Source organism: Elephantulus edwardii, unplaced genomic scaffold (assembly GCF_000299155.1).
Source record: "Elephantulus edwardii isolate Elephantulus edwardi_28Jun2011 unplaced genomic scaffold, EleEdw1.0 scaffold00268, whole genome shotgun sequence".
Lineage (NCBI taxonomy): Eukaryota > Metazoa > Chordata > Mammalia > Macroscelidea > Macroscelididae > Elephantulus > Elephantulus edwardii.
The window spans coordinates 235,414-259,259 of NW_006400018.1; the positions used below are offsets into that span (position 1 = coordinate 235,414).

Consider the following 23,846-nt stretch of genomic DNA (forward strand, 5'->3'; position numbering starts at 1 on the left):
ATCTCCATCTGGCTGGCTGTTTTCCCTCTCTCTCTCCCTCTTCTGCATTTTCTCACCTTTCAGCCTCTTTTCTCCTTTCTCCCCACCTTTCGTTGGTTTTTACAGTGTCTCAATTTATTGTTTCAAATGTTTCCTAGTGCTTCTTTTCCTAAAAGCTTGAGTTGAAAACAGGGCTTGCTTTTTTTTTTTTTACTTTGGGAAAGATCATTAAGTGGCCGCAGTTTGCGTTAGTTGCGTGTCAGCGGGCCCTTGGAAAAAGGAGTTGCGCTGCTTGCGCGTCGCCGTCACTGTGTCTCCTGCGAAGGCGCTGCGGAACCAATGTGCGAGGATCGCCGGCATCGCCGGACGAGTTTTCCCGAGAAGCCGCGTCGCGAGTTCCTTTGGGCCTTCAAGTCAGCGCGCATGCGCCGCCTGCGCTCCGCCGCTCCCGCCTCGGGGTCGGGCTCGGGCTCCGGGATGTCCGCGTTGTGTGACCCTCCCGGGGCCCCGGGGCCTCCTGGGCCCACCCCGGCCACCCACGGTCCCGCGCCTCTCAGGTAGTCAGAGCTCCCTTCACCTTCCCTCGCCACGCGGTCTGGTGCCGCTCCCCAGCCTTCTGGGCAGAGATCCGGATCTCACCTCCAGAACTCGCGTCAAGGTTCTCAGGGATTCCCGATCGGGTCTCCCCAGACCTCAGGGACTGCCCCACAAAAACTTCGGGCTCCAGACCACCTCTGTGCTGGCCCTCCCTGGAGCCCAGCGCGCTCCCGAGAGTCGAGGGTATCAGAACTCCTGCGAACCCAGCTAGCCTGCCCCTTTTAGAGCCCAGGGCCCCCGACTCTATGGGAACATCCGAAACGCCGGGCCCCAGAACGCGCACATTGCTGCCTTTCACCGTTTCCATGCCACTTGAACAGGGACTCGCCCCTTTTCCTGTGTGTTTGGAGAAACCTAGAGTGCAACGGCACTGTCACAACTCCACCAGCCTCTAGAGGATACGATGTTGTTTTTGCAGGTTTTGTTGTTGTGGTTGAGGTGATTTTTTTTTTAATCAGAAAAGGCAGTAATTAGGGGAAGAGGATTTTGTCTGATTTCAAGATCTCAGGGTTGAGCCCGTCTGTTTGGGGAGGAGTTGGAAAGCATTGCTCTGTCTGTGCCTGAGGACGGATTCCCTGCACCTTGAAGTTGCTGGGAAGGTGCTTGACTAGAGCAGTCCAAGTGAGGATGTTCAGAAGGCCGCCCTAATGCAGGAACTAACAGGTGCTGGGAAGCAGAACCCTCAGTAAGTTCGAGATCCTATTGCCATGAAGAGCGGAAACCAGGGGTGCTCATATTATTGGGGTGGACTTAGGTAAAGTTGAGATGTATTTTTTTTTTCTTTTAAAGGCCAAGGCAGACCTTTTTCTTATTTTTTTTCTTGTTATGTACTGTCAATCAGATCAGATTGGCACAGGGGGAGCTTGCCCTTCTGTCTCCAGCAGAGCAACTGGTGGATTGGAACTATGTGCCTTTGGGATTGCAGCGCAGCTTCTTGCCTCTAGGCCACCAGAGCTCCCCAAGATATATTTTAAAAACATATAAATACAAAATATGTAATTTTAACAAATGTGAATTGAACATTTCCCATCTGACAGGCACCTCAGTAGAAGGATTCATTGGTGAAGAGCACAGAAGTAGTTCCTACCCTCTTGGAGTTTATTAGTGTTAACCTCAGTTTCTGTATCTGTAAAACAGGATCATTGTAGTTTCTACCTTAATGAGTTGTTATCACAATGAAGGTTCTATAAAGTACTTAAAAATAAGGGACACACACTAGGAGCTAGTATTTCCCCCCACCCTCCAAGAAACAGGCATTTATTGCATGGTCTGAGAGGAATGCCAACTGACCACACACAGGCAAAATTGCGACAGGGCAGTCAAGGACAGTTCCTTTTTGTAGGGGGTTTTAAGGAGGTCTAGGGAAGATGGTATTTTGCTCAGAATTTGGGGCAAGGGTCTTGTTAACTTGGATGTGGGCTTTTGTTTTCAGGACTAGAGCAAGAGCTAGTATTATTGAAAGAAAAATAGCAGTTACTGTTTACTGCTAATTAGGTGAACGAGGGTGGACATTTTATGAGGAAGATACTGTTGTATTTCATGCATAAAGAAACAAGCTCAGATAGGGATGTAACTTGCCTGACGTCTCACAGCATCTTTCTCTTCCTTCCAGTGCTCAGGAACTGTCTCAGGAAATCAAGGCTTTTCTTACTGGTGTGGATCCTGTTCTGGGCCACCAGCTTTCAGCCCGAGAACATGCCCGCTGTGGTCTTCTCCTGCTCCGATCTTTGCCACCTGCTCGGGCTGCTGTGCTTGACCACTTGCGTGGTGTCTTTGATGAGAGCGTCCGAGCCCATCTGGCTACCCTGGATGAGAGTCCTGTGGCTGGCCCACCGCATCTCCGCCCACCCCCATCTTCCCACGTCCCTGCTGGAGGACCCGGACTAGAGGATGTGGTACAGGAAGTGCAGCAGGTGCTGTCGGAGTTTATTCGGGCTAACCCAAAAGCCTGGGCGCCTGTGATTAGCGCGTGGTCCATTGACCTCATGGGGCAGCTGAGCAGCACATACTCAGGCCAGCACCAGCGTGTGCCCCACGCCACTGGGTCTCTCAATGAACTGCTGCAGCTATGGATGGGCTGTCGGGCCACGCGCACGTTGATGGACATCTATGTGCAGTGCCTCTCGGCTCTCATCGGCAGCTGTCCGGATGCCTGTGTGGATGCCTTGTTGGATACGTCTGTCCAGCATTCCCCTCACTTTGACTGGGTCGTGGCACATATTGGCTCCTCTTTTCCTGGCACCATCATATCCAGAGTTCTTTCCTGTGGTCTCAAGGACTTCTGTGTCCATAGTGGGGCTGGAGGTGGAGCTAGTGGGAGTGGTGGAAGCATTTCTCAAAACTCCTCTACAGACCCTTTCCCTGGATCTCCTGCCATCCCTGGGGAGAAACGGGTGCCCAAGATTGCCTCAGTTGTAGGCATCCTAGGGCACCTAGCCTCCCGCCATGGAGATAGCATCCGGCGGGAGCTACTGCGAATGTTCCATGATAGCCTGGCTGGTGGGACTGGGGGCCGGAGTGGGGACCCTTCCCTTCAAGCCACAGTTCCTTTCCTACTGCAGCTGGCAGTGATGTCACCAGCTTTGTTGGGGACAGTCTCAGGAGAGCTGGTCGATTGCCTCAAGCCCCCAGCTGTGCTGAGCCAGCTCCAACAGCACCTGCAGGGATTCCCTCGGGAAGAACTGGACAACATGCTGAACTTGGCCGTGCACTTGGTGAGCCAGGCCTCTGGGGCAGGAGCCTACCGCTTGCTGCAGTTTTTGGTGGACACAGCCATGCCTGCCTCAGTCATCACTACCCAGGGCCTGGCCGTACCAGACACCGTGCGCGAGGCCTGTGACCGGCTGATCCAACTACTGCTGCTGCATCTGCAGAAACTGGTGCACCATCGAGGAGGATCTCCAGGGGAGGGGGTGCTGGGCCCCCCTCCACCACCCCGCCCCGTGCCATTTTTAGATGCTCTAAGGAACCATGTTGGAGAACTGTGTAGCGAGACCTTACGACTGGAACGGAAGCGCTTCCTCTGGCAACACCAGCTCCTGGGCCTCCTCTCTGTGTATACCCGGCCTAGCTGTGGACCTGAAGCCTTGGGCCATTTACTGAGCCGGGCCCGAAGTCCTGAAGAGTTGAGTTTGGCTACGCAATTATATGCAGGCCTGGTGGTCAGTCTCTCTGGCCTCTTGCCCCTGGCCTTCCGAAGCTGCCTGGCTCGGGTACACGCAGGAACTTTACAGCCACCCTTCACAGCTCGGTTCTTACGTAACTTGGCACTGTTAGTGGGGTGGGAACAGCAGGGTGGTGAGGGCCCTGCAGCCCTAGGAGCCCGTTTTGGGGAGTCAGCCTCAGCCCATCTGTCCGATCTGGCTCCTCTCCTGCTACATCCTGAGGAGGAAGTAGCCGAAGCTGCTGCCTCTCTGTTGGCCATTTGTCCCTTCCCTCCAGAATCCCTATCCTCCTCCCAACTCCTGGGCCTGGTCAGGGCTGGGGTGCATCGCTTCTTTGCTTCTCTGAGGCTGCACGGGCCTCCAGGCGTGGCCTCGGCCTCTCAGCTCCTCACCCGCCTCTCTCAGTCCTCCCCGGCGGGGCTCAAGGCTGTCCTGCAGCTGCTGGTTGAGGGAGCCTTACATCAGGGCAACACAGAACTGTTCGGAGGGGAAGTGGATGAGGACAATGAGACTTTCTCCGTGGTCTCGGCTTCCTTGGCTTCAGCCTCCCTTTTGGACACTAACCGACGGCACACTGCAGCTGTGCCAGGACCTGGAGGCATCTGGTCAGTTTTCCATGCTGGAGTCATCGGCCGTGGCCTAAAACCTCCCAAGTCTGTCCAGTCAAGGGATCAGCAAGAAGTTACCTATAATACCCAGAGCCTTCTCAACCTCCTGGTGCACTGCTGTAGTGCCCCTGGGGGTAGGGAAGGTGGGGACTTCTGGGGGGCCCCCACCCTGAGCCCAGAGGCAGCCAAAGCAGTGGCAGTGACCCTGGTGGAAAGCGTCTGTCCTGACGCAGCTGGTGCCGAGCTGGCCTGGCCCCCGGAGGAACACGCGCGAGCCACGGTGGAGCGGGATCTCCGCATTGGCCGGCGCTTCCGGGAGCAACCCCTGCTCTTCGAGCTGTTAAAGCTGGTGGCAGCTGCCCCTCCAGCCCTGTGCTACTGCTCGGTGCTTCTGCGCGGGTTGCTGGCTGCCCTCTTGGGCCACTGGGAAGCCTCCCGCCACCCTGATACTGCGCACTCTCCCTGGCAGCTGGAGGCATCCTGCACCTTGATAGCTGTCATGGCCGAGGGGAGCCTCTTGCCACCAGCCCTGGGCAACATGCACGAGGTATTTAGCCAACTGGCACCGTTTGAGGTGCGCCTGTTGCTGCTCAGCGTCTGGAGCTTCCTCCGAGAGCATGGGCCCTTGCCCCAGAAATTCATCTTTCAGCCAGAGCGGGGCCGCTTCATCCGGGACTTTTCCAGGGAGGGTGGGGGTGACGGTGGGTCTCATCTGGCTGTGCTGCATAGTGTCCTCCACCGCAACATCCACCGGCTGGGCCTTTTCTCAGGGCGTTTCCAGGAACCCTCACCTGCCCTCCTCCCGCAGGGCACCTAGCCTTTCTCTTTGCTCCTGAGCTGAGGGAGGATGAGCAGTGAAAAAGTGCTCCACAAAAGTAGTAGTTTTGAAGTCCCTGGCCCAAAGAGATATATGTCACTTTTCTCCCCTCTGCCACCTTTTTTTCTAAATAAAATTTGCTAAGTTGAGAAAAAAAAAACAACACACAAACCCAAAACCGTCCAGTTCCTCTGTCTGATGGTTAGATCGCGCAAAGTTGGACAGCGCTCGGGACACTGGGCAGCCCCTCCCCGGGCCGCACGCTCCGCCCCCCGCGGCAAAAGCTCCGCCCGGCATTTAGCGCTCCCTCCGCCAAAGCCACGGCGCCGGGGCGGTCCTCTGGGCGGGCCAATCAGAAGGCCGGAAGGGGTGGGCGCTATGATACGTGGCTCACTGCGTACAGGGGGAGGGGAAGGCCGGGGTCAAAGAGCAAACCCGGCACAAGATGGCGGCGGTAGCGGCAGTGGTGGCGCGTAGGAGGCGGTGAGGAACCCGGGAGCGCGCCCCAGACGTCCCTAGACCCCCTTAGCCCCATAGCTCTCTTCTCTGTGTGTCCTCCTGAGATTGTGCTACTTCCCGCCTAATAAGAGCCCTTTGTCCTTCTTGAAGCGGCCCCAGGCGCCCCTAACCTCCCCGCAGTAGATCAGCGCGGCGCTGGGCTGGGGGCATTTGCCCCCGCGACTCTGGCCTTTCAGCCTGGCGATTCAAGAAGGCCGCACCCGAGCGCTTTGCCTTGCAGTGGCCACTCTCAGGCGCCGCCCTCCTGGCGACTCAGGGCGAGCCTCGGTGCGGTCTCCCGCCTGCAGTGCGCGGGTCCCCGGGGCGGGGGACAGGACGTGCCCCGACCTCCAGGATCGCAGCCCGCTGCTCCGAGGCCCTGCAGCCCGCGGCCGGCAGTTCCTCCTGCAGCATTCGGGTCGCCCCCGCCCTCACCCGCCGAACCCCGGACCCTGCCCTGCCCTGGTCTTCACGTGGACACCAGTCCTAGCTTGTTAGACGTCCCCTGTCGTGGGTAGGGCCGAGGCAGGACTTACTGAGTCCGCTCTTTGTCGAGATGATGTTGCCGACACACAAATGCACTGTAATTAGTGGGTCTTCGCTCTCAAGTTAGCATTGCTGAAGATTCGAGTCACTTCTCTGGCACCGGGCAGCGTTTACCGGCACCTAACGGATGTCCTGGGCTTGGGAGAGGCGTGTGCTGTCGGAAGCAGTGAAGAAGCCTATAAAACTCAGCTCTCTGGAAGTTTATGATCTGAAACAATAAACAGTTCACTTGCCCTGGGGCTATCTCAGACTTGAGGTCACCTCTTGGCGGAGGGTGTTCAGGGCATACCTGAGTTTCTAGGGTCTTCCAACAGGACGATTTCATAGAAATCCTATCCTCATTGGCGTCTCCCCTAGTCACACATTGTCCAGATACTTATAATTGAAGCAGGGGCTTGCAGCCATAGGTAGCAGTGGCTGTGTGGCAGAACCATGCAGTGTTTTGTTATGGGTAGCATTACTAGGAATCAGAATAGTAGTAGCAACTAACAGTAACTGAGTGCATGCTACTTTGGGCCGATGGACAGGGGACCAATGGCTTAGAGGCCCTGCCACCTTTTAGCAGCTGGCCACATGCCTTGTTGGGTTTTTGTGGGGGTTTTTAATGCCTTGTGTTTTTGGTTTGGTTTTTTTTTTTAAATCCTATTTTCGTGTGTGTTTTTAGTGCTTATTTCTGCTTGACCTGTTAAATCCTCATCTCTAGCATTTGCCTCGCTTTTCTATGTAGCATGATTGGGGACATTGCACATCCTTCAAGAACTGGAGGACGTAACTATGTTCTCAGAAGCTGCATTGCAATTCCCAAAGGCATGTGGTTTGAATCCACCAGCTGCTTCATGGGAGAACAATAAACCCTTTCCTCGCATGAGTTTCCTGCCTCTGGAGGGTCAGCTGTGGTTTGGTTCCTACTGGATGGTACAAAACAAAAAATCGGGCAGCTATGAGGCAAATGCTGGATAAGGTTTCTAGTAGCAGCCTTGGTGCTACAGTGGGTTGAGCCCCATCTAATGAAACGGGCTGCAGTTCAAACCCCCCAGCTGCTGCATAGGAGAAAGCTGAGACAGTGTACACATGTAAAGATGTATTTATGGGGCAGTTCTCTACCTTTTATGTTTGGGATGAATTAGAATTGACTTGGTGGCTTTATTCTTAGTTGTCCATTTAGCAGCTTGCAAAGTTCTGCTGCTTAAAAGTGACTTGAGGGGAACTCTGGTGGCCTAGTGGCAAGAAGCTGTACTGCAATCCCAGAGGCGCACGGTTCGAATCCACCAGATGCTCTGCCGGGGAAGGAGGGACAATCTCCTTCTGTACCTGTCAGATCCAATTTGACGGTACACACATACACAAAAATAATAAAATAAAATAAATTTAAAAAAATAAAAAGAAGTGACTTGGTTTTTGGGTGGGTTTTGCTTTTCTTGCCTCAGACTCTCTCTCAGACTGTTCCCCTGGACCGCGCGCATTGGGCTCACAGAGAAGGTATTCCTGGAGTTTTGGAATCTCCATGGGATAAGCATGCAGGTGATCCTTAAGAGAAACTAAAATTTGAGAGTTCTTGTGTAAGGATGGATGAGTGTATTTTTCAAACTAAGGCCTGGTAATTTTTCTTCTGAGAAATCAGGTCCAGTGGAGCTATGCTCTACTTTGACACCATGAGGTTGCTAAGGGCCAGAGTTGAAGTGATGGCAGCAGTTGTTTGCTTTTGTCTTTTTAGTCCTTTGTCATTTAGGAGCCCTTATGGCACAGTGGATTAAGCATTAGGTTCCAGTGCTTTGAATTTGCCAACTGCTCTAAAAGTGAAATTTGAAGCAGTCTCCTCTGTAAGAGTGAAAGCCTTGGGTTGGTTCTTCACTGTTCTGTAGGGTCACTGTGACTTGGGATCCATGGCAGTAGGCTTGCTGGTCACTAGGTAGTATGTTGGGCAAGTGAGCGTTTGGAGTAGTCATCTTGGTTCTCAGTGAGGCTGACCCTGTAAATCCTGTTCGTGGCTAGTATCCTGTGTTACGGATCATGTTTTACTAGATGGTGACTGGAGTCAAGCAGAGCTGAATTTTTTTGTCTCATCTTGTATAAACAGCTTGATCTTAGATGAGTTTATCCACCATTTTCCCATTAAAGGGGGAAACTCAACTTTGGGCTCACCATAAAAACAGCCAAAGAAAGGAAGATGTACGTGTATGTACATACAGAGTGGACCACGGGAAGAAAGGGTTCTGCACCCTGGTTGTGCCTTAGAATTGTGTAAGGGAAGGGAGCTCTGGTGGCCTAGCGGCAAGAAGCTGCACTGCAATCCTAGAGGTGTGCAGTTCGAATCCACCAGATGCTCTGCTGGAGAAGGAGGGACAGTTTCCTCCTGTACCAGTCAGATTCGATTTGACGGTACACATACAAACAATAATAAAAATAAAATATAAAAAAAAAATTGTGTAAGGAGCCTTTAGGAAACACTGATTCCAGATTCCCACTTACGACCAATTAAGTCAGAATATTTGAGTGCATAGGAGCCAGATTACTATCTGGCTTAATACTCTTAGAAACTGCAGGCAGAGCTGAAAAGTAGGGCTGTGAAGCCCATTGTCAGGTCCCTGAGGGTCTATTGAGGCTCAATATTGTTCTCCTGAAATGTAAGTAGTGATGGTAGTGAAGATTTTAAAGGTAAAAGAGCAAGATGCCTAGAGTGCTAGGGGTTAAGACCCTCACAGCTGACTGGCAGGCTAGCTGAGAGCCTGTCCGCTGAATTTCTAACTGGTTTCAAGGATGCCTTGCCTGTGGAGTGATGTATTTGCTTTGTTCCGCACACATGGTCCCACCATTTCCCTGGAGACTGAGACTTTCAGTTCCTTTCCTGAGAGAGGCTGATGTAACCAGCATCAATACCAAGGCCTCTGAAGGCCTAAGATCCTTTGTCCATTTTTGCTGCCTTCTGGAGGGAGATGGGAGTAAACTTGACTGTCAGGTCTACCCTTGGTGCGTGTTCATTCTGTCCTCTTCTCTGTGTGATGGGATCTCCATCTTTCTCCCCTATTTCCTGAGTGCTCTTCTAGGTCTTTGGCAGGAAGAGACCGTTCCCTGTGACGCTGGGGTCCTTCCTGATTCCGTGCTGACCATTGCATCTTTGTTCTTTTCCATCGTAGGTTCCATCCAGGTTTGGTACTGGTTTGCTTAGGAGTCTGCCTGGGAATTGCCTTTGCTGTAGATAGAAGTAACTTTAAGACGTGTGAAGAGAGTTCCTTCTGCAAGTATGATATTTCTTGGAGGGTAGGGTGGCAGCTTGGGTAATGTGGGAGGTATTGTGGCAGGTCAAATGTCTGCAGATAATGTGGGTGATAAGAGGGACATTGTGATATGCTTCTCACCTAACTTTTGAACTATTCACCTTGGCAGGCGGCAGCGGAGCGTACGGCCAGGCCTCTCTCCATACCGAGCTTTGCTAGACTCTCTGAAGCTTGGTCCCGATGGCCTCACGGTCCATTTGATCAACGAGGTCACCAAGGTCAGGGGAGACAAAGGAGAGTCTGGTGGGGATGGGGAACTGGTTGAGAGATGGTTTAGGAAGGGGAGACCTGTAGCCTAATCTTGGGACTTTTATTTGGGAGACCACCACTCAGGAAAGATTGGATTGGGAGAGCATTCCATGGTGAAACCTCTTTCCTCTAGATCCAAACCTCTGGTCCCCACAGGTGTTGCTGGTGCTGGAGCTCCAGGGCCTTCAGAAGAACATGACTCGGATCCGGATTGATGAGCTGGAGCCCCGGCGGCCCCGATACCGCGTGTCAGATGTGTTGGTGGCTGATCCTCCCACAGCCAGGTACAGGCCTCCGAGAAACATCGGTGGCTCCTTGACCTCTTCCCCAGTGTCTCATTGCATTTTCTTTCCACATTAAGGCATGTCTGACTACGACCTCGTTACCCTCCTTTTCCTTTCTCCATCTCTTTCTCTGTTTTTATTTTCTCTTTTACTCTCTTTCTTCATTCATTCAGCAAATAGGTGATACTTCCACGCTGTGCCAGGCCTGGACTGGGTGCTGGCTGTACAAGACCAAATTCACAGGGCACAGTCTGCCCTCCAAACAGCAAATGCAGTCTTACCCTCCAGGAACAGTCTCTTTGGGTTTTTGTTTCTTTTTGTTTTTTTCCTTTTATTCCTCTCTCACTCCTTCCTTCTATTGTCTCTCAGATATTCAAGATAGAATTGATCAGATTCTTAGATTAACATAGCCCTCATTCACCTCAGCCCTCTGTTCCTCACCATCCTGTGCTGCGACTTCCCCAGAGATGGTTGCCATTCTGAAGTTTTACAATTACCTTTTTTGGTTCTCACAATCCTATTGTGTATGTGTGCACATGCTCATGTTTAGGCACGTGTATATACATGCTTGTCAATAAATTTCATGATTTTCTTTGCTTTAAACTTTACAGAGGGAGTATTTTTGGTGACTGTGATCCTCTGAGATTTTCATGTAACTTTAACTCTGTTAAATGTATCTCTAGTTCATTCTTCCTCCTCCCCCTTAAAATTGTGGAAAATATATAGGTAACAAAACATTTGACATGTACCGCACTTCAGTCACTTTAATTATGTTACAGATGTTCAGTCACATTAATTATGTTACAGATGTTATTGAACTGTCATCCTTGACAAAAGATCAGGAGCCCTGGTAGCACAGTACTTAAAGTGCTTGACTGCTAATCAAAAGGTCAGTGGTTTGAAGCTACCTTCTGCTCCATGGGAGACAATTAGGCAGCCTGCTTCTATAGAGATTGATGATGTTGGAAATCTTGTGAGACAGTTTACTCTGTCCTGCTGGGTTACTGGGCGTCAGAGTCAAGTCACACACTCACACTCAATGAATGTGAATTACAGTTTGTTACTAGAAGCTCAGTGTCCTCTTCCTCTAAGCCTGGAGTCCTGCTGCCCCTACTTCTGCCTGCCCATGATAACAGCTCTTAAACTTTATGTTTATACACTTGACTACAAGTGAGTTTTATTGCTGTGTAATAGTGTCACCTTTCTTTAACCATTTCCATGTTGATAAGCATCTGGGTTGGGAATGATTGATTTTGCTTCCCAATATAATGCCAGAGTGGTCATAACAGTTTCTACCTTTACCAGCAATTTATAAATTATCTCATCAATTGCATCCTCTCCAGCACTTGTACATTGGACTTCATTTTTGTTAGTAGCATTAATATAAAATGGTATTCCATGATAATCTTGGCTTGATTGTTTGTTTTTTTTTTTTCCTGTTGTGTACCATTGAATTGGATCCCACTGGCACAGGAGGAGATTGCCTCTCCTCCACCAAAGCATCTGGTTGATTATAATGTCAGGTTTTTTTTGTTGTTGTTGTTGTTGTGTACCATCGAATGGGATCCACATGGCACAGGAAGAGATTGCCCCTCCTCTTCCAGAAGAGCATCTGGTGGATTTGGAGTGCGCACCTCCACAATTGCAATGCAGCTTCTTGCCAATGGAGCCTCTTGCCAGAGCTCCCTTTGACTTTTTTTAAAATTTATTAATGAGCTTGAAAATTCCTTCAAAAGTTGGTAATTTTGCTTTATTATTCTGTAAAATGGTGGTGGTGGTGGTGGTGGTGGTTAGGACCCTTAAAGTCCAGTACAGCCCATAGCAGCCCTGTGATCAATAAATCTGAACCGTGTCCCATCCTGTGCCATCTTCACAATCTCTGACACACTTGAGCCCATGGCTCCAGTCAGATGGTAGTACACAGTTTACGTCCGTTTTTCTCTTTAGGATGTTCTTTGCTTATTGTTTGTTAGTTCATTAAATAATCATAGTAATTCTTTACTATATGTATTACATACACTTTTTTTGTATTATAGATTACTTTCTTACTTTGTAGTTGAATATTTAAGGGGTAGAAAAAAACAAACGGCAAACTTGAGTTATCTTTCGATTTATAGAAAATGACGGGGATGAGAGTTCTTGTACATGCTGCAGCCGGTTTTCCTGCATTCTTGCTAACACAAGTCTCATTCACTCTGCCTTTCTTAAGTTTTGTCTCATCTCGCTGCTGTTACATGCTCTCATCCACGTCCGCTTAGGCTCCTGTGCACTCCAACCCTGCCGGCCACTCTGCTTGTGTAAAGGTTCACAGTCTTGGAAGTCCTGGGAGATGGGAAATTGACTTGAAGGCAGAGGTTGGAGTGTAATGGGCCTTTCTTAGTTTTGATAATCTGGAGATAACGATGAATGTTGTTATTATATGCTGTCGAGTTGGAACCAACTCATAGCTGATCCTCCAGTGGCTGTTCAGAGACGTAAGTTGCATGGAAAGAGATTGCTCATCTTTCTCCCATGGAGCAGCTGGTGGATTTGAACTGCATGCTTTTGACCTAATCGCAGTTCCTAACCACTAAGCCATCAGAGCTCTCTTTTGACAAATAGAGATGCTTGATTTTAATGTAGTCAGATGTGTCCATAAGCTTTATAGTCAGTATTTTCTGTGTCTTGTCTGAGTAACTCTTTTTACATTATTGTTGTTGTTACGTGCTGTTGAATTGCCTGCAACTCATAGCAACCCTGTGTACAATAGCTCTAAACGCTGCCCTGTCCTGAACCACTCTCACTGACTCTGACACACCTAATCCCCCTTCCCTAGTTACCCTGTCAATCCATTTCATCTCTCTTGTGCTGTCCCTCCACCCTTTCAAGAATGTCCTTCTCTGAGGACTGGTCTCTCCAGGTCATGTGTCCAAAGTATGCGAGACAGAGCTTTAAAATCCTAGTCTCCAAGGAGAAACTTGGTTTCACCCCCTCCAAGACAGACATACTTGTTTTCTTGATGGCCCATCGTATGTTCAGTACTCTTCTCCAGCACCACACTCATTAAGATCAGAAAAGCATTGGTTTGTCTTTTAACATTTCATATTTGTCTCTGCTTTAACTTTTTAATTCATGATCTGTCTAGAATCAATATTGGTTCGTGGTGTAGAAGTCATGGTGGTTAGCTGAGAGGAGATAGTTCGAACTTGCCAGCCACTCTGCTTGCGTAAAGGTTCACAGTCTTGGAAGTCCTGGGAGATGGGAAATTGACTTGAAGGCAGAGGTTGGAGTGTAATGGGCCCGTGAGTGGCTAGGAGGCTCTGTAGCTCTGCAGACCCACAGGACCTCAAGGGGGTGTTTGATCTCTGCCAGGCTTTCCGTCTCTGGCCGAGACGACAACAGTGTGGAGCTGACAGTGGCTGAGGGGCCCTACACGATCATCTTGACAGCACGCCCGTTCCGCCTTGACCTGCTGGAGGACCGCAGCCTGCTGCTCAGCGTCAATGCTCGGGGACTCCTGGACTTGGAACACCAGCGGGCCCCCAGGGTCTCGTGAGTACAGGGTTGCGACTTCAGGGAACTTGGCGTGAAGAGTGTAGGGCTTTTGTGGGTCTGGGAGGCAGTAGCCAGTAGGGGTGTAGGGCTGGCAGGAGCTGGACCTGGCTTGGTCTCTCCACTTCATGTACAGACCAGGAAGCAGTCGCTTTGTCCCTGAGCTGCACCGTGGGCATCACCTCTGGGAGACCTGCCTAGGCTTGCCACTCCCTCTTCCCCTCTCATGTCATCACATTTCCCAGATGTATTTTCTTGCTTTTTTGTTTTATTTTTTGGTTTCTGTTTTCCCCATCTCTGGAAGTTTGTCGACTGAAACTCACTTTTATGTTTCTGTTTTTGTGTTGGTTTTGTGCCTCCTTTCCCCTTCCCTACCCATCTCCTCCTGCCCCAGTTTCTCGGATAAAGTTAGTGTCACGCTCGGTAGCGTATGGGATAAGATCAAGAACCTTTTCTCTAGGTAAATCATTACCACTGGTACTGTATCTGTTCCTCTGCCCTCACCCACCCTTCACACTGGCCCTCAGGGGAAGTTACCTGGATCTCCTGCCCTTCCTTCACTCACTATCATTCCCCAGCTGTGTGCTGTGTGGCCTCTGGGCCCTGCTCCCCAGCTGAGAGCATCCCTGGGAGAAGGAAGATAAAATATTGGAAGTCCTTGAGAAACAGAAGGAGCCTCTTGCTTTGCCAAAGGGTATAGAAGCTGCCTGGCCCTTGGCTGGGGTGTGACTGAGGCTTGCCAGCTGCCCTTGAACGTGTTCTTTGACAGAACATTTCGTTTGAGCCCCTGTGCATATTTGTAGGCCCTGCTTTGACCAGTTGCTTTTGCAAAACTTTGCTATCAGGCCAGGAAGCTGAGGTCCTTAGAGAGCGGTTGGAGCCAGACTCTCATGGTGGCGTCAGAGCCAGGGCTGGCGTCCCAAATTCCCTGGACCATCCTGCCTGTCATTTGGGATGCTGGCAGAGGCTGGCGATTTGGGCCTCTGTGTGGAAGGCATCTCTCGGCATTTTATCCTCATTTCCCTTTCTCATTTCTCTTCCCATCCTTTACGCATCTGCTCTCTGGGGTCTCCTCTTCCTGCTTTAACATTTAGTCCCTTTCTCCAATGCCTTCGTTCCTTTGGACCCTTGGCTCTCTATCCCCTACCCCTCCTTCCACTAGCCCCTCGTCCCTGCCCCCTCTGGATTGGAGCAGACAGCTCTCCTACCTTCCAGGCAAGGATCAAAAGACACAGCTGAGGGTGATGGGGCCCAGCCCGAGGACACACCTGGGGATGTTGACAAGGCAAGTCGGAGGGGGTGGACAATTGGATCGGATTGGTTGGGAGGGTGGAGGGGAAGGCCCACAAGAAACTTCACTTTACTCTTACCATCAGGATAGGATTTGGGAGGGGGGCGTGACAGGGGAACTGGGGGAGGATAGGGTTGCTGGGAGTAGCCCAGTGCACAGTGATCCTGTGTGCAGCAGGGGAAGACCTCATGCCATCCTCGCAGTCTCTGCTGTGCTCAAATCCAGCGTTGGCGTCCCTGTGTCAGTCCATCATGTTAAGGTCTCCCTTTGCTTCATGGACCCTGTCCTTTTGCACACATGACGTCCTTTTCCAGGGGTCCATGCCCTCATTGTATGAGATAGAGCCTCACCGTTCTTGCCTCTGAGAAGCACACTGGGTTCGTTTCTCCCAAGGCGGGTTTGTTGGGGTTTGGCAGTCCATGGGGTAGTCACTATTCTTTATTAGCACTGCAGTTCAGAGGCATCGGTTCACTCTTCTTCCTTAAGCCATGTGTATGAAGCACTTGGGAGAAGCATTGTCTTTTGGTATGATACGGTAGAAGCTCTTTATTCTCTTCATAGGCAGAGGAGACCCAGGAGAAAGAGGAGAAAGATGAACCAGGAGCCTGGGAAGAGACATTCAAAACTCACTCTGACAGCAAGCCGTATGGTGCGCAACTGGGCACGGACGGGACGGAGGCTCTGCCCTGCAGACACGCTTGAACTTGCCTGCTTTCCCTTCCAGGGCCCACGTCTGTCGGTTTGGATTTCTCACTGCCGGGAATGGAACACGTATATGGGATTCCTGAGCATGCGGACAATCTGAGGCTGAAGGTCACCGAGTGAGTCTCAAAAGGACATCAGGCTCTGGAGGCAGGGAGGTGGGGAGAAGTGGAAGCTGTGGGAGGATGAGCATGGAGATTGGATACCCCCAAAAAAGCAGGAGGAGGAATGTGGCATCACAGATGCAGGAAGACTCATCAACAGTCTGTGTTATGCAAATGACACGACCTTTAGTGCTAAAACTGAGGAGGACCTGAGATGTTTGCTACAGAAGGTCAAGGACTATAGTCTTCAATATGGATTGATGCTCAACATCAAGAAGGCAAAGATTCTCACCACTGGGGCAGTTGGCAGCTTCGTGATAGATGGTAAAGAGATTGATTTCAGTTTGTTTGGTTCCACAGTCAACACGCTTGGCGCCAGCAGTCAGGAGATCAAAACATGGATTGCATTTGGAAAGTCTGTCAGGGACCGATCTCGAGTACTGAAGAGCAGTTATGTCAGTCTGGAGACTAAGGTGTGCCTAATCTAGACCATGGTCTTTGCAATTACTTGCTGTGCATACGAGAGTTGCACAGTAACTAAGAATGATAGAAGAAGAATTGATGCTGTGGAGTTGTAGTGCTGGAGAAGAGTGTTGAGCATACCGTGGACTGCCAGGAGAACAGACAGCTCTGTCCTGGAGAAGGTGAAACCAAGCTGCTTCCTGGAGGCAAGGATTTTAAAGCTGTCTCATATGCTTTGGAAACATGGCCAGGCAGAAACAATCCTTGGAGAGGGACATAATGCTTGGAAAGATGGAGGGACAGCATAGGAGAGGAAGACCCAGGAGGAGATGGATTGACTCAGTGACTGGAGAAATGGGATTAGGTCTGTCGGAGATGATGAAATTGGCTCAGGATAGCCAATAGCAGAGTTCAGAGCTTAAGTACATAGGGTCGTTATGAGTCACAAGCAGCTCTTTGGCACATACTAACAAAAACAGCAACAACAGATCAACTTAGGTGATCATAACAGTCTGAGAAAAGACCCAAGGACCAACCACTAGCCTTCATTCCCTGGGTCTGGTGTGTGGGGGTGTCCTTGGCGCTGTAGCCCAGGGTCAGTCATGAAGCCCAGGTCTGCCTGTCTGCCTGCAGGGGAGGGGAGCCGTATCGCCTCTACAATTTGGATGTGTTCCAGTATGAGCTGTACAACCCCATGGCCCTGTACGGCTCTGTGCCTGTGCTCCTGGCACACAACCCTCAGCGGGACCTGGGCATCTTCTGGCTCAACGCTGCAGAGACCTGGGTCGACATATCCTCCAATACAGCGGGCAAGGTGAGAGCTCGCAGCATCGGGGAGACAGAGACACGTGAGTGCTAAGGCTTGGAAGGGGGGCCCCAGGCCACACCCTCAGAAGGTGTTTCCCTCTGGACTGGGGTGTCCTGGGTTTTCAGTACATCTTTTGTTGAGTGTGCGTTGTGTGCTGGGCACTTGTCTAAATGCTAGGAATGTCGGAGTAGGATAGGTACCAGGCAAGATGATTTCAGAGGTGCTAAGGGCTATCAGCCCTGGCCACACAGTGGTTTAGTGTCTGAACCCATCAGCAGCTCCGAGGGAGAGAACAAGCTGATTTGCTCCCATCAAGGTTACAGACCCCACATACAGGGTGCCTCTTAACTACCTTAAAGGATTGCTGTAAATCAGACTTGCCTCAGTGGTGAACAGAAACAGCAAAGTGCTCACACAGAAACTAGATAGTCTCACCCAGAAATCAGACAGTCTCACCCAGAAACTAGACTGTCTGACACAGAAATTAGAGTCTCATGGTGGCTGTGGTGAGGTACTGTTCTAGTCTGTGGTCAGACAAATCCTCTCTGAGGAGGCAACATTAAATCTCAGACCAGAATGACTCGCAGGAACCAGGTGTGAGAGGAGGACACTGCTTTCGTCCTGGGGTTGGAAGTGAGACCGGCTTCTCTCTGGTTCCTGCAGACCCTGTTTGGGAAGATGCTGGACTATCTGCAGGGCTCTGGGGAAACTCCGCAGACGGATGTTCGCTGGATGTCGGAGAGTGGGATCATCGATGTCTTCCTGCTGCTGGGGCCCACAGTCACCGATGTCTTCCGGCAGTACGCCAGCCTCACAGGTGTGTGGTGGCTTCACGGGGTCAGCTGGCAGCTTCTTGGGAGGAGAGACACTGCATTTGCAGACGTGCTCTGTACCAGCCTGATTTTTCAACTTTTCAGCCTCCCTCTAGTTTACAAGCCTCCCTTCATCTCTGGTTGGGCCCAACCCCTGTTGTGACCCCGACCCTCGCTGAACCCGCAGGGACCCAGGCATTGCCTCCGCTCTTCTCCCTCGGCTACCACCAGAGCCGCTGGAACTATCGAGATGAGGCTGACGTGCTGGAAGTTGATCAGGGCTTTGATGACCACAACCTTCCCTGTGATGTCATCTGGCTGGACATTGAACATGCTGATGGAAAGCGGTACTTCACCTGGGACCCCAGCCGCTTCCCCCACCCTCTCACAATGCTTAAGCAGTTGGCCTCCAAGAGGCGGAAGGTAAGGGGCTGCAGCACGACCAGTCTTCTCTGGGTGAGCCTGGGACGTGCGATCTTCAGAGTTCTCTGACCATTCACATGTCTGCCTTCAGCTGGTCACCATTGTGGACCCCCACATCAAGGTGGACTCTGGCTACCGGGTGCACGAAGAACTGCGGAACCTGGGGCTGTATGTGAAAACCCGAGACGGCTCTGACTATGAGGGCTGGTGCTGGCCAGGTGGGTAGCCCTGAAGTCAGGGAGAGGCTTTAGGGGACCGAGGGAGATCATGTGATGGCTGTGTTGCTCCTTCATAACCACCTTCCCGTCTTCCAGGTTCAGCCGGCTACCCTGACTTCACTAATCCCACGATGAGGGCCTGGTGGGCTAACATGTTCAGCTTTGACAATTACGAGGTAGGAAGAATCGGGATTCATCCTCCACCCCACCCCCCACTGTCCCTCCCATTCTGCTCCTCCGCTTGGTGACTCTGCTTTGCTTCTGAGGTTCCTGGCAGCCTGGATGAGTTAGGAGGGCTTTGAGATACGGGCCCTTTTAGACCACTCTAAAAGCTCTCTGCTCTGACACTGACTGTTGTCATCCCCGCTGTCCTGTCTCTACTTTCTGCCTTGTATTCCCAGGGCTCAGCTCCCAACCTCTATGTCTGGAATGACATGAATGAACCGTCTGTCTTCAATGGCCCTGAGGTCACTATGCTCAAGGATGCCCAGCATTATGGAGGCTGGGAGCACCGGGACGTGCATAACATCTACGGCTTCTATGTGGTGAGGAGCTGGGAGGGGAGGCTTGATGCAAGGTAAGACAGAAGCCCGAGCCCAGAGGCCGAGGCTGCAGCTGACAGCTGGCTCTGAGTCTCACTGCACCTCCTGTCTCCTCTCCCACCCAGCACATGGCAACTGCTGATGGGCTGGTGCAGCGCTCTGGGGGCATCGAGCGTCCTTTTGTCCTGAGCAGGGCTTTCTTCGCTGGCTCCCAACGCTTTGGTAAGATTTTGATGTTGGGGTTCTGGCAGTGGATATGAAAGCCAGATTGGAGGAGCCATAGAGCTTTGCTGGGTTCAGACAAGGCCACACGCACTGCAGTCCACTAAGCGTGGCACAGAGCAATCTTCCCAGCTGGGGACCAAGCAGTGGGACGCCCCGGGCCCGTTCAGATGTCCTTGAGATTTGGCAGGGCCCCCACTGTAGATGAGACAGCTCAGAGAAGTTGGTTCCATAAGATGCTGGTCCCTTCCACTATTTGTAAACTCCTACTCTTTTCTTCTTCAGGAGCTGTGTGGACAGGAGACAATGCTGCTGAGTGGGGCCATTTGAAGATCTCTATCCCTATGTGTCTCAGCTTGGGGCTGGTGGGACTTGCCTTCTGTGGGGGTGAGAAGGAGGAGGAAATTTTTGTGTTGGTTTTGTGGGAAAGGGGCAAGGTATGTGAGGAGAGAGAGCCGAGTCCAGGGTGGGGCTTTGGGAAGCCCCTCAGGCAGCATCCTGTCTTTACCCTCTTTATCCAGCCTGCTTCCTTCTCCATTCTTCCAGCGGATGTGGGTGGCTTCTTCAAAAACCCGGAGCCAGAGCTGCTTGTGCGCTGGTACCAGATGGGTGCCTACCAGCCATTCTTCCGGGCACATGCCCACTTAGACACGGGGCGACGAGAGCCGTGGCTGTTACCATCTCAGTACCATGATATCATCCGTGACGCCTTGAACCAGCGATACTCTTTCCTGCCCTTCTGGTACACTCTCCTGTATCAGTCCCATCGTGAAGGGATTCCTTCCATGAGGTGAGGCTAACAGTTAGGTCTGCGTGGGATAGGCTGAGCTGGCTTGGGCAATCGGAGTCCCGCTGTGTTAATTCTGATTGATGGTGACCCCCGTTGGGTTTCCAAGGCTGTAAATCTTTCCAGGAGGAAACTTTCCATCTTTCTCCTGCAGAGCAGCTGGGGGAGTGGGGGTCCAAGACACTGACCTTTGGGTTAGCAGTGCAGCTGGTATCAAACCACAGAGCTCTGCAGTCAGCATTAATGTTATGTGAGGTTATGTTGTAGAAAGAGCAAGGGCCGTGTGGGAACAGCTGTATCCAAACTTTACTCCTCTAAGGGGAATCATCCCCATCAGCAATAAAACCAATTCCCATGAGGTCAGACACCCCCCCACATCTCTTTCTACTCATCACCAATATTACTGGTTTACTGGGTCCAAAATCTAATTCAATAGCTGTAATTCATGTTATTAGCAGAATACAGTCAGGACGAAATCTGCTTGCAGGTGCCTCAACTTTGAACCTTTTAGCTTTCAGGCCAGTGTTACAAAGTTCTCAGTCCTGCCAATTTTGGCTTCCCCTCAACCCACATGTCTAATAAACTGGAGCAAAGGCTCTTAGCTCTCAATCCTTGGTGGGCAGCAGTCCCAAAGTCTGCTGTGTCTCATGTGGGGTCTCTGGGCCTCTGCTTTGGCTGCTGCTGAAGTCTTGGAACAAGAATTTCTGGTCCTGAAGGGCACTCACTGTGTGCCTGCTTCTCCTTTCCTGGTGGTGAGACTCTGCTGCTGCTGGATCCACTAAATTTAATGGCAAGACCAGCTGGTCCCCTTATTGATAGGCTCACTCGCCCTGTCTGCATATTCTAGCACATCACCTTGGCAAAGTGAGTTTCAATGGCTAGGAAACCTTTTTGAACACTAATCTCTTCACACCACAGCTGTCCACAACTTGATAGTGACCCTGTGAACAGTGGCTGTGAACCTTGCTCTATCCTGAGCCAACCTCACCATTTCTAATGTACTTGACTTCATTTCTGCAGTCACTGTGACATGGATCTTGTCAGTCAAGATCAAGAGTGAAGGAGGAAAAAAAGGGGGGGGGGAAGAGTGAAGGAGGTAGTAAGAACAAATTATAGCTGTAAGCATTTATCAGGTGCTTACCTGCTGTGCCAGGCATTAGTCATCACTGTGTTAGAGACCTAAAAGAAGACAAGCAGGTTTCCTGTTCTTCTGGAACTTACCTAGTGAGGAAGACAGACGAGCATGGAAACAAATACATGTATTAAAAAATTGCAAGTAGTGACAAGCTGTTGTAAGGAAATAAAAAGGGGTGATGGGATTATGTGCTTACCAAAGGGCTCAGAGGGGACAGTAAGAGCAGGGATCTGAACATTGTGGCGGTCGACCTGTGTGATCTCTTGGAAAAACATTCAAAGCAGAGGAGTTAGCAGCCACAAAAACCCTTCTGGAAATGCTTGGTTCTAGAGGAGAAAAAAGCCAGTGTGTCTCAGGAAAAGCCAGTGTCTTGGGTGCGGAAGGAGAGCGAGAGGGAGAGGTGGGATCTGAAGGTGAAGGGACTGAACCCCTCCACTCCTGCTCCCTGCCAGCTGATGCTGTGTGGAAGCAGGATGCTAGAACGCTGTTGTGCAGCTTCTCTTCCCTCAGAAGATATGGGACGGTGAGTTAGGAAGTCTGGTGACAAGACCAGAGTCACTTTGCACAGCTGAGGCTTGACACCTGCTGGGCCGTCTGCCTGTGAGCTCCTGGGTCCTGTCCCCGTGCTGCTCTTATCACTAGTTCTTTGGGGAGCCTCTTGAACTTCTGCCAAAACAGCAAGTCTCTTTCTTGTTTCTTTCTCAGACCTCTGTGGGTACAGTATCCTCAGGATGTGACCACCTTCAGTATAGATGATCAGTTCATGCTTGGTGAGAATTGGGAGGACGGTGGGGGGCTGGGTTGGGGCTGGAGACGAATAAGCACGTGTGGAGAGGAGTCTGTATGTATGTGCCCAAGGAGGGAGGAAGGGAGGCTGGCACAAGGCACTGTGGTCAGGGGGCCAGTCCCTCCTCCATTCAGTGAATCATGTCCTGGTGTGTTTTAGGTGACGCGTTGCTGGTTCACCCTGTATCTGATGCTGGTGCCCATGGTGTGCAAATCTATCTCCCTGGCCAAGGGGAGGTAAGTTCAGGGAGGGTAGAGCGAGGAGAGATCATGGTGAGCAGACAGGATAGGAAGGAGACCTGTGCACTGAGTGACCAAGTGTTACAGCAGCTCACTCTTCTGCCACCCACAGGTGTGGTACGACATTCACAGCTACCAGAAGCATCATGGTCCCCAGACTCTGTACATGCCTGTGACTCTAAGCACTGTGAGTACACTGGGTCCTGTCTGCCAGCTCCTTTTGCATGTAGGTGCCTAGAGGGGAGAGGTCACTATCTGAGGGGACAGTAACATGGCACCTGTTAGCCCTTGGTAAAAGATGTCATGAGGGAGCTCTGGTGGTCTAGTGGCAAGAAGCTGCACTGCAATCACAAAGGCAGGCGTGTGGTTCAAATCCACCAAATGGTCCACTGGAGAAGGAGGGCACTCTCCTCCTATGCCAGTCAGATCCAATTCAGTGGTACACAACAAGGAAAAAAAAGTAAAAGAAATACGGCCTTTGAGAAAAAGAAAAAGACGTGCTGCTGTAAAAAGTAGAAGGTTGGGGGAGCCCTGGTGGCCTAGTGGCAAGAAGCTGCACTGCAGCCCCAGAGATTTGTGGTTCGAACCCACCAGATGTTCTACTGGAGAAGGAGGGTCAATCTCCTTCTGTACCAGTCGGATCCAATTGGACGGTACACACACAAATAATAATTAAAAGCAAAAAAGTGGAAGGTTGGCGAGAGAGGAAGCACTCAGAGAGATGGATTAACTGCAGCAATGGGCTCAAGGGTGGTAGAAATTGAGACGATGGCGCAAGATGGCTTGAGGATGCCGTCTGTTGACTAGCGTCCCTGTGAGCTATAGTTGACCCGATGGCATCTGACCACAGCTTTACGGGACATGGATGGACACAGATGGGCAAAAGACCCTTGAGACACCCAGGGTTGGCCCAGGAAGTGAGGGAGTGACTTCGCCCCGCTTCCTGCCCTAGGTGCCCGTGTTCCAGCGTGGCGGGACGATTGTGCCTCGGTGGATGCGTGTGCGCCGCTCGGCGGACTGTATGAAGGAAGACCCCATCACTCTCTTCGTCGCACTCAGTTCTCAGGTGACTTTCGGGGCAGGGAGCCGCCTCAGCCATCCTCCTCAGGCCTCTGTCTTCAGGGCTGTCCCAGTTTTCCTCTTGTGCTCAGACTTTTAATGTTTCCTTTCCTGCCCAGGGTACGGCCCAAGGAGAGCTCTTCCTGGATGACGGACACACGTTTAACTATCAAACTCGCAACGAGTTCTTGCTGCGGCGGTTCTCGTTCTCCGGCAACACGCTCGTCTCCAGGTAATGGGGAGCCCCTTTTCCTTGGGAGCCTCTGCTGCTCACAGTTCACCAAGTTCCCCTTCACGTCCAGCCCTTTCTCCTTTCTTCCTTTGGCGCTGACACTTCTGATGGGCATCTGCTTTTGCTTCTTGCAGCTCAGCAGACCCCAAAGGCCACTTTGAGACGCCAATCTGGATCGAGCGGGTGGTGATAATAGGGGCTGGAAAGCCAGCAGCCGTGGTTCTGCAGACGAAAGGTACGTGAGTGGGCTGGCCCAGGGTTGGGGTGGTCTCGACTGTGGCAGATGGCTGGATGGCTGGCAGGTGACGAGGCACACCGCTGTTCTAACTAGGGCGCTCCTCTTTCACTCCAGGATCTCCCGAAAGCCGTTTGTCCTTCCACCATGATCCTGAGACCTCTGTGTTGACCTTGCGCAAACCTGGCGTCAATGTGGCATCTGACTGGAGCATTCACCTGCGATAACCTGAGGGCTCTT

The 23,846-nt window shown here is 51.4% G+C and overlaps 2 protein-coding genes across 9 annotated transcripts; both read left to right on the forward strand.

The window, feature by feature from the left end:
• Positions 1-408: 408 nt before the first annotated feature.
• Positions 409-5,319, forward strand: INTS5 (integrator complex subunit 5). Its single transcript, XM_006899820.1, has 2 exons — positions 409-536; positions 2,189-5,319. The coding sequence occupies exons 1-2, from the start codon at positions 457-459 to the stop codon at positions 5,163-5,165; spliced, it is 3,057 nt and encodes a 1,018-aa protein (XP_006899882.1). The 5' UTR covers positions 409-456; the 3' UTR covers positions 5,166-5,319.
• Positions 5,320-5,589: 270 nt separating this feature from the next.
• GANAB (glucosidase, alpha; neutral AB) lies at positions 5,590-23,846 on the forward strand. 8 transcript variants are annotated; one of them, XM_006899821.1, is made up of 26 exons: positions 5,611-5,648; positions 8,140-8,150; positions 9,355-9,448; positions 9,594-9,702; positions 9,890-10,017; positions 13,369-13,548; positions 13,943-14,008; positions 14,764-14,837; positions 15,405-15,488; positions 15,564-15,660; positions 16,741-16,921; positions 17,579-17,732; positions 17,915-18,150; positions 18,242-18,368; positions 18,465-18,544; positions 18,770-18,913; positions 19,036-19,132; positions 19,418-19,519; positions 19,679-19,922; positions 21,760-21,824; positions 22,001-22,077; positions 22,193-22,267; positions 23,033-23,146; positions 23,259-23,371; positions 23,506-23,606; positions 23,724-23,833. In XM_006899821.1, the coding sequence occupies exons 1-26, from the start codon at positions 5,611-5,613 to the stop codon at positions 23,831-23,833; spliced, it is 2,901 nt and encodes a 966-aa protein (XP_006899883.1). The 8 variants fall into 8 exon arrangements, with proteins under 8 accessions (XP_006899887.1, XP_006899889.1, XP_006899883.1 ...); XM_006899824.1 differs by lacking the exons at positions 8,140-8,150; positions 13,943-14,008 and adding an exon at positions 6,492-6,502; XM_006899823.1 differs by lacking the exon at positions 13,943-14,008.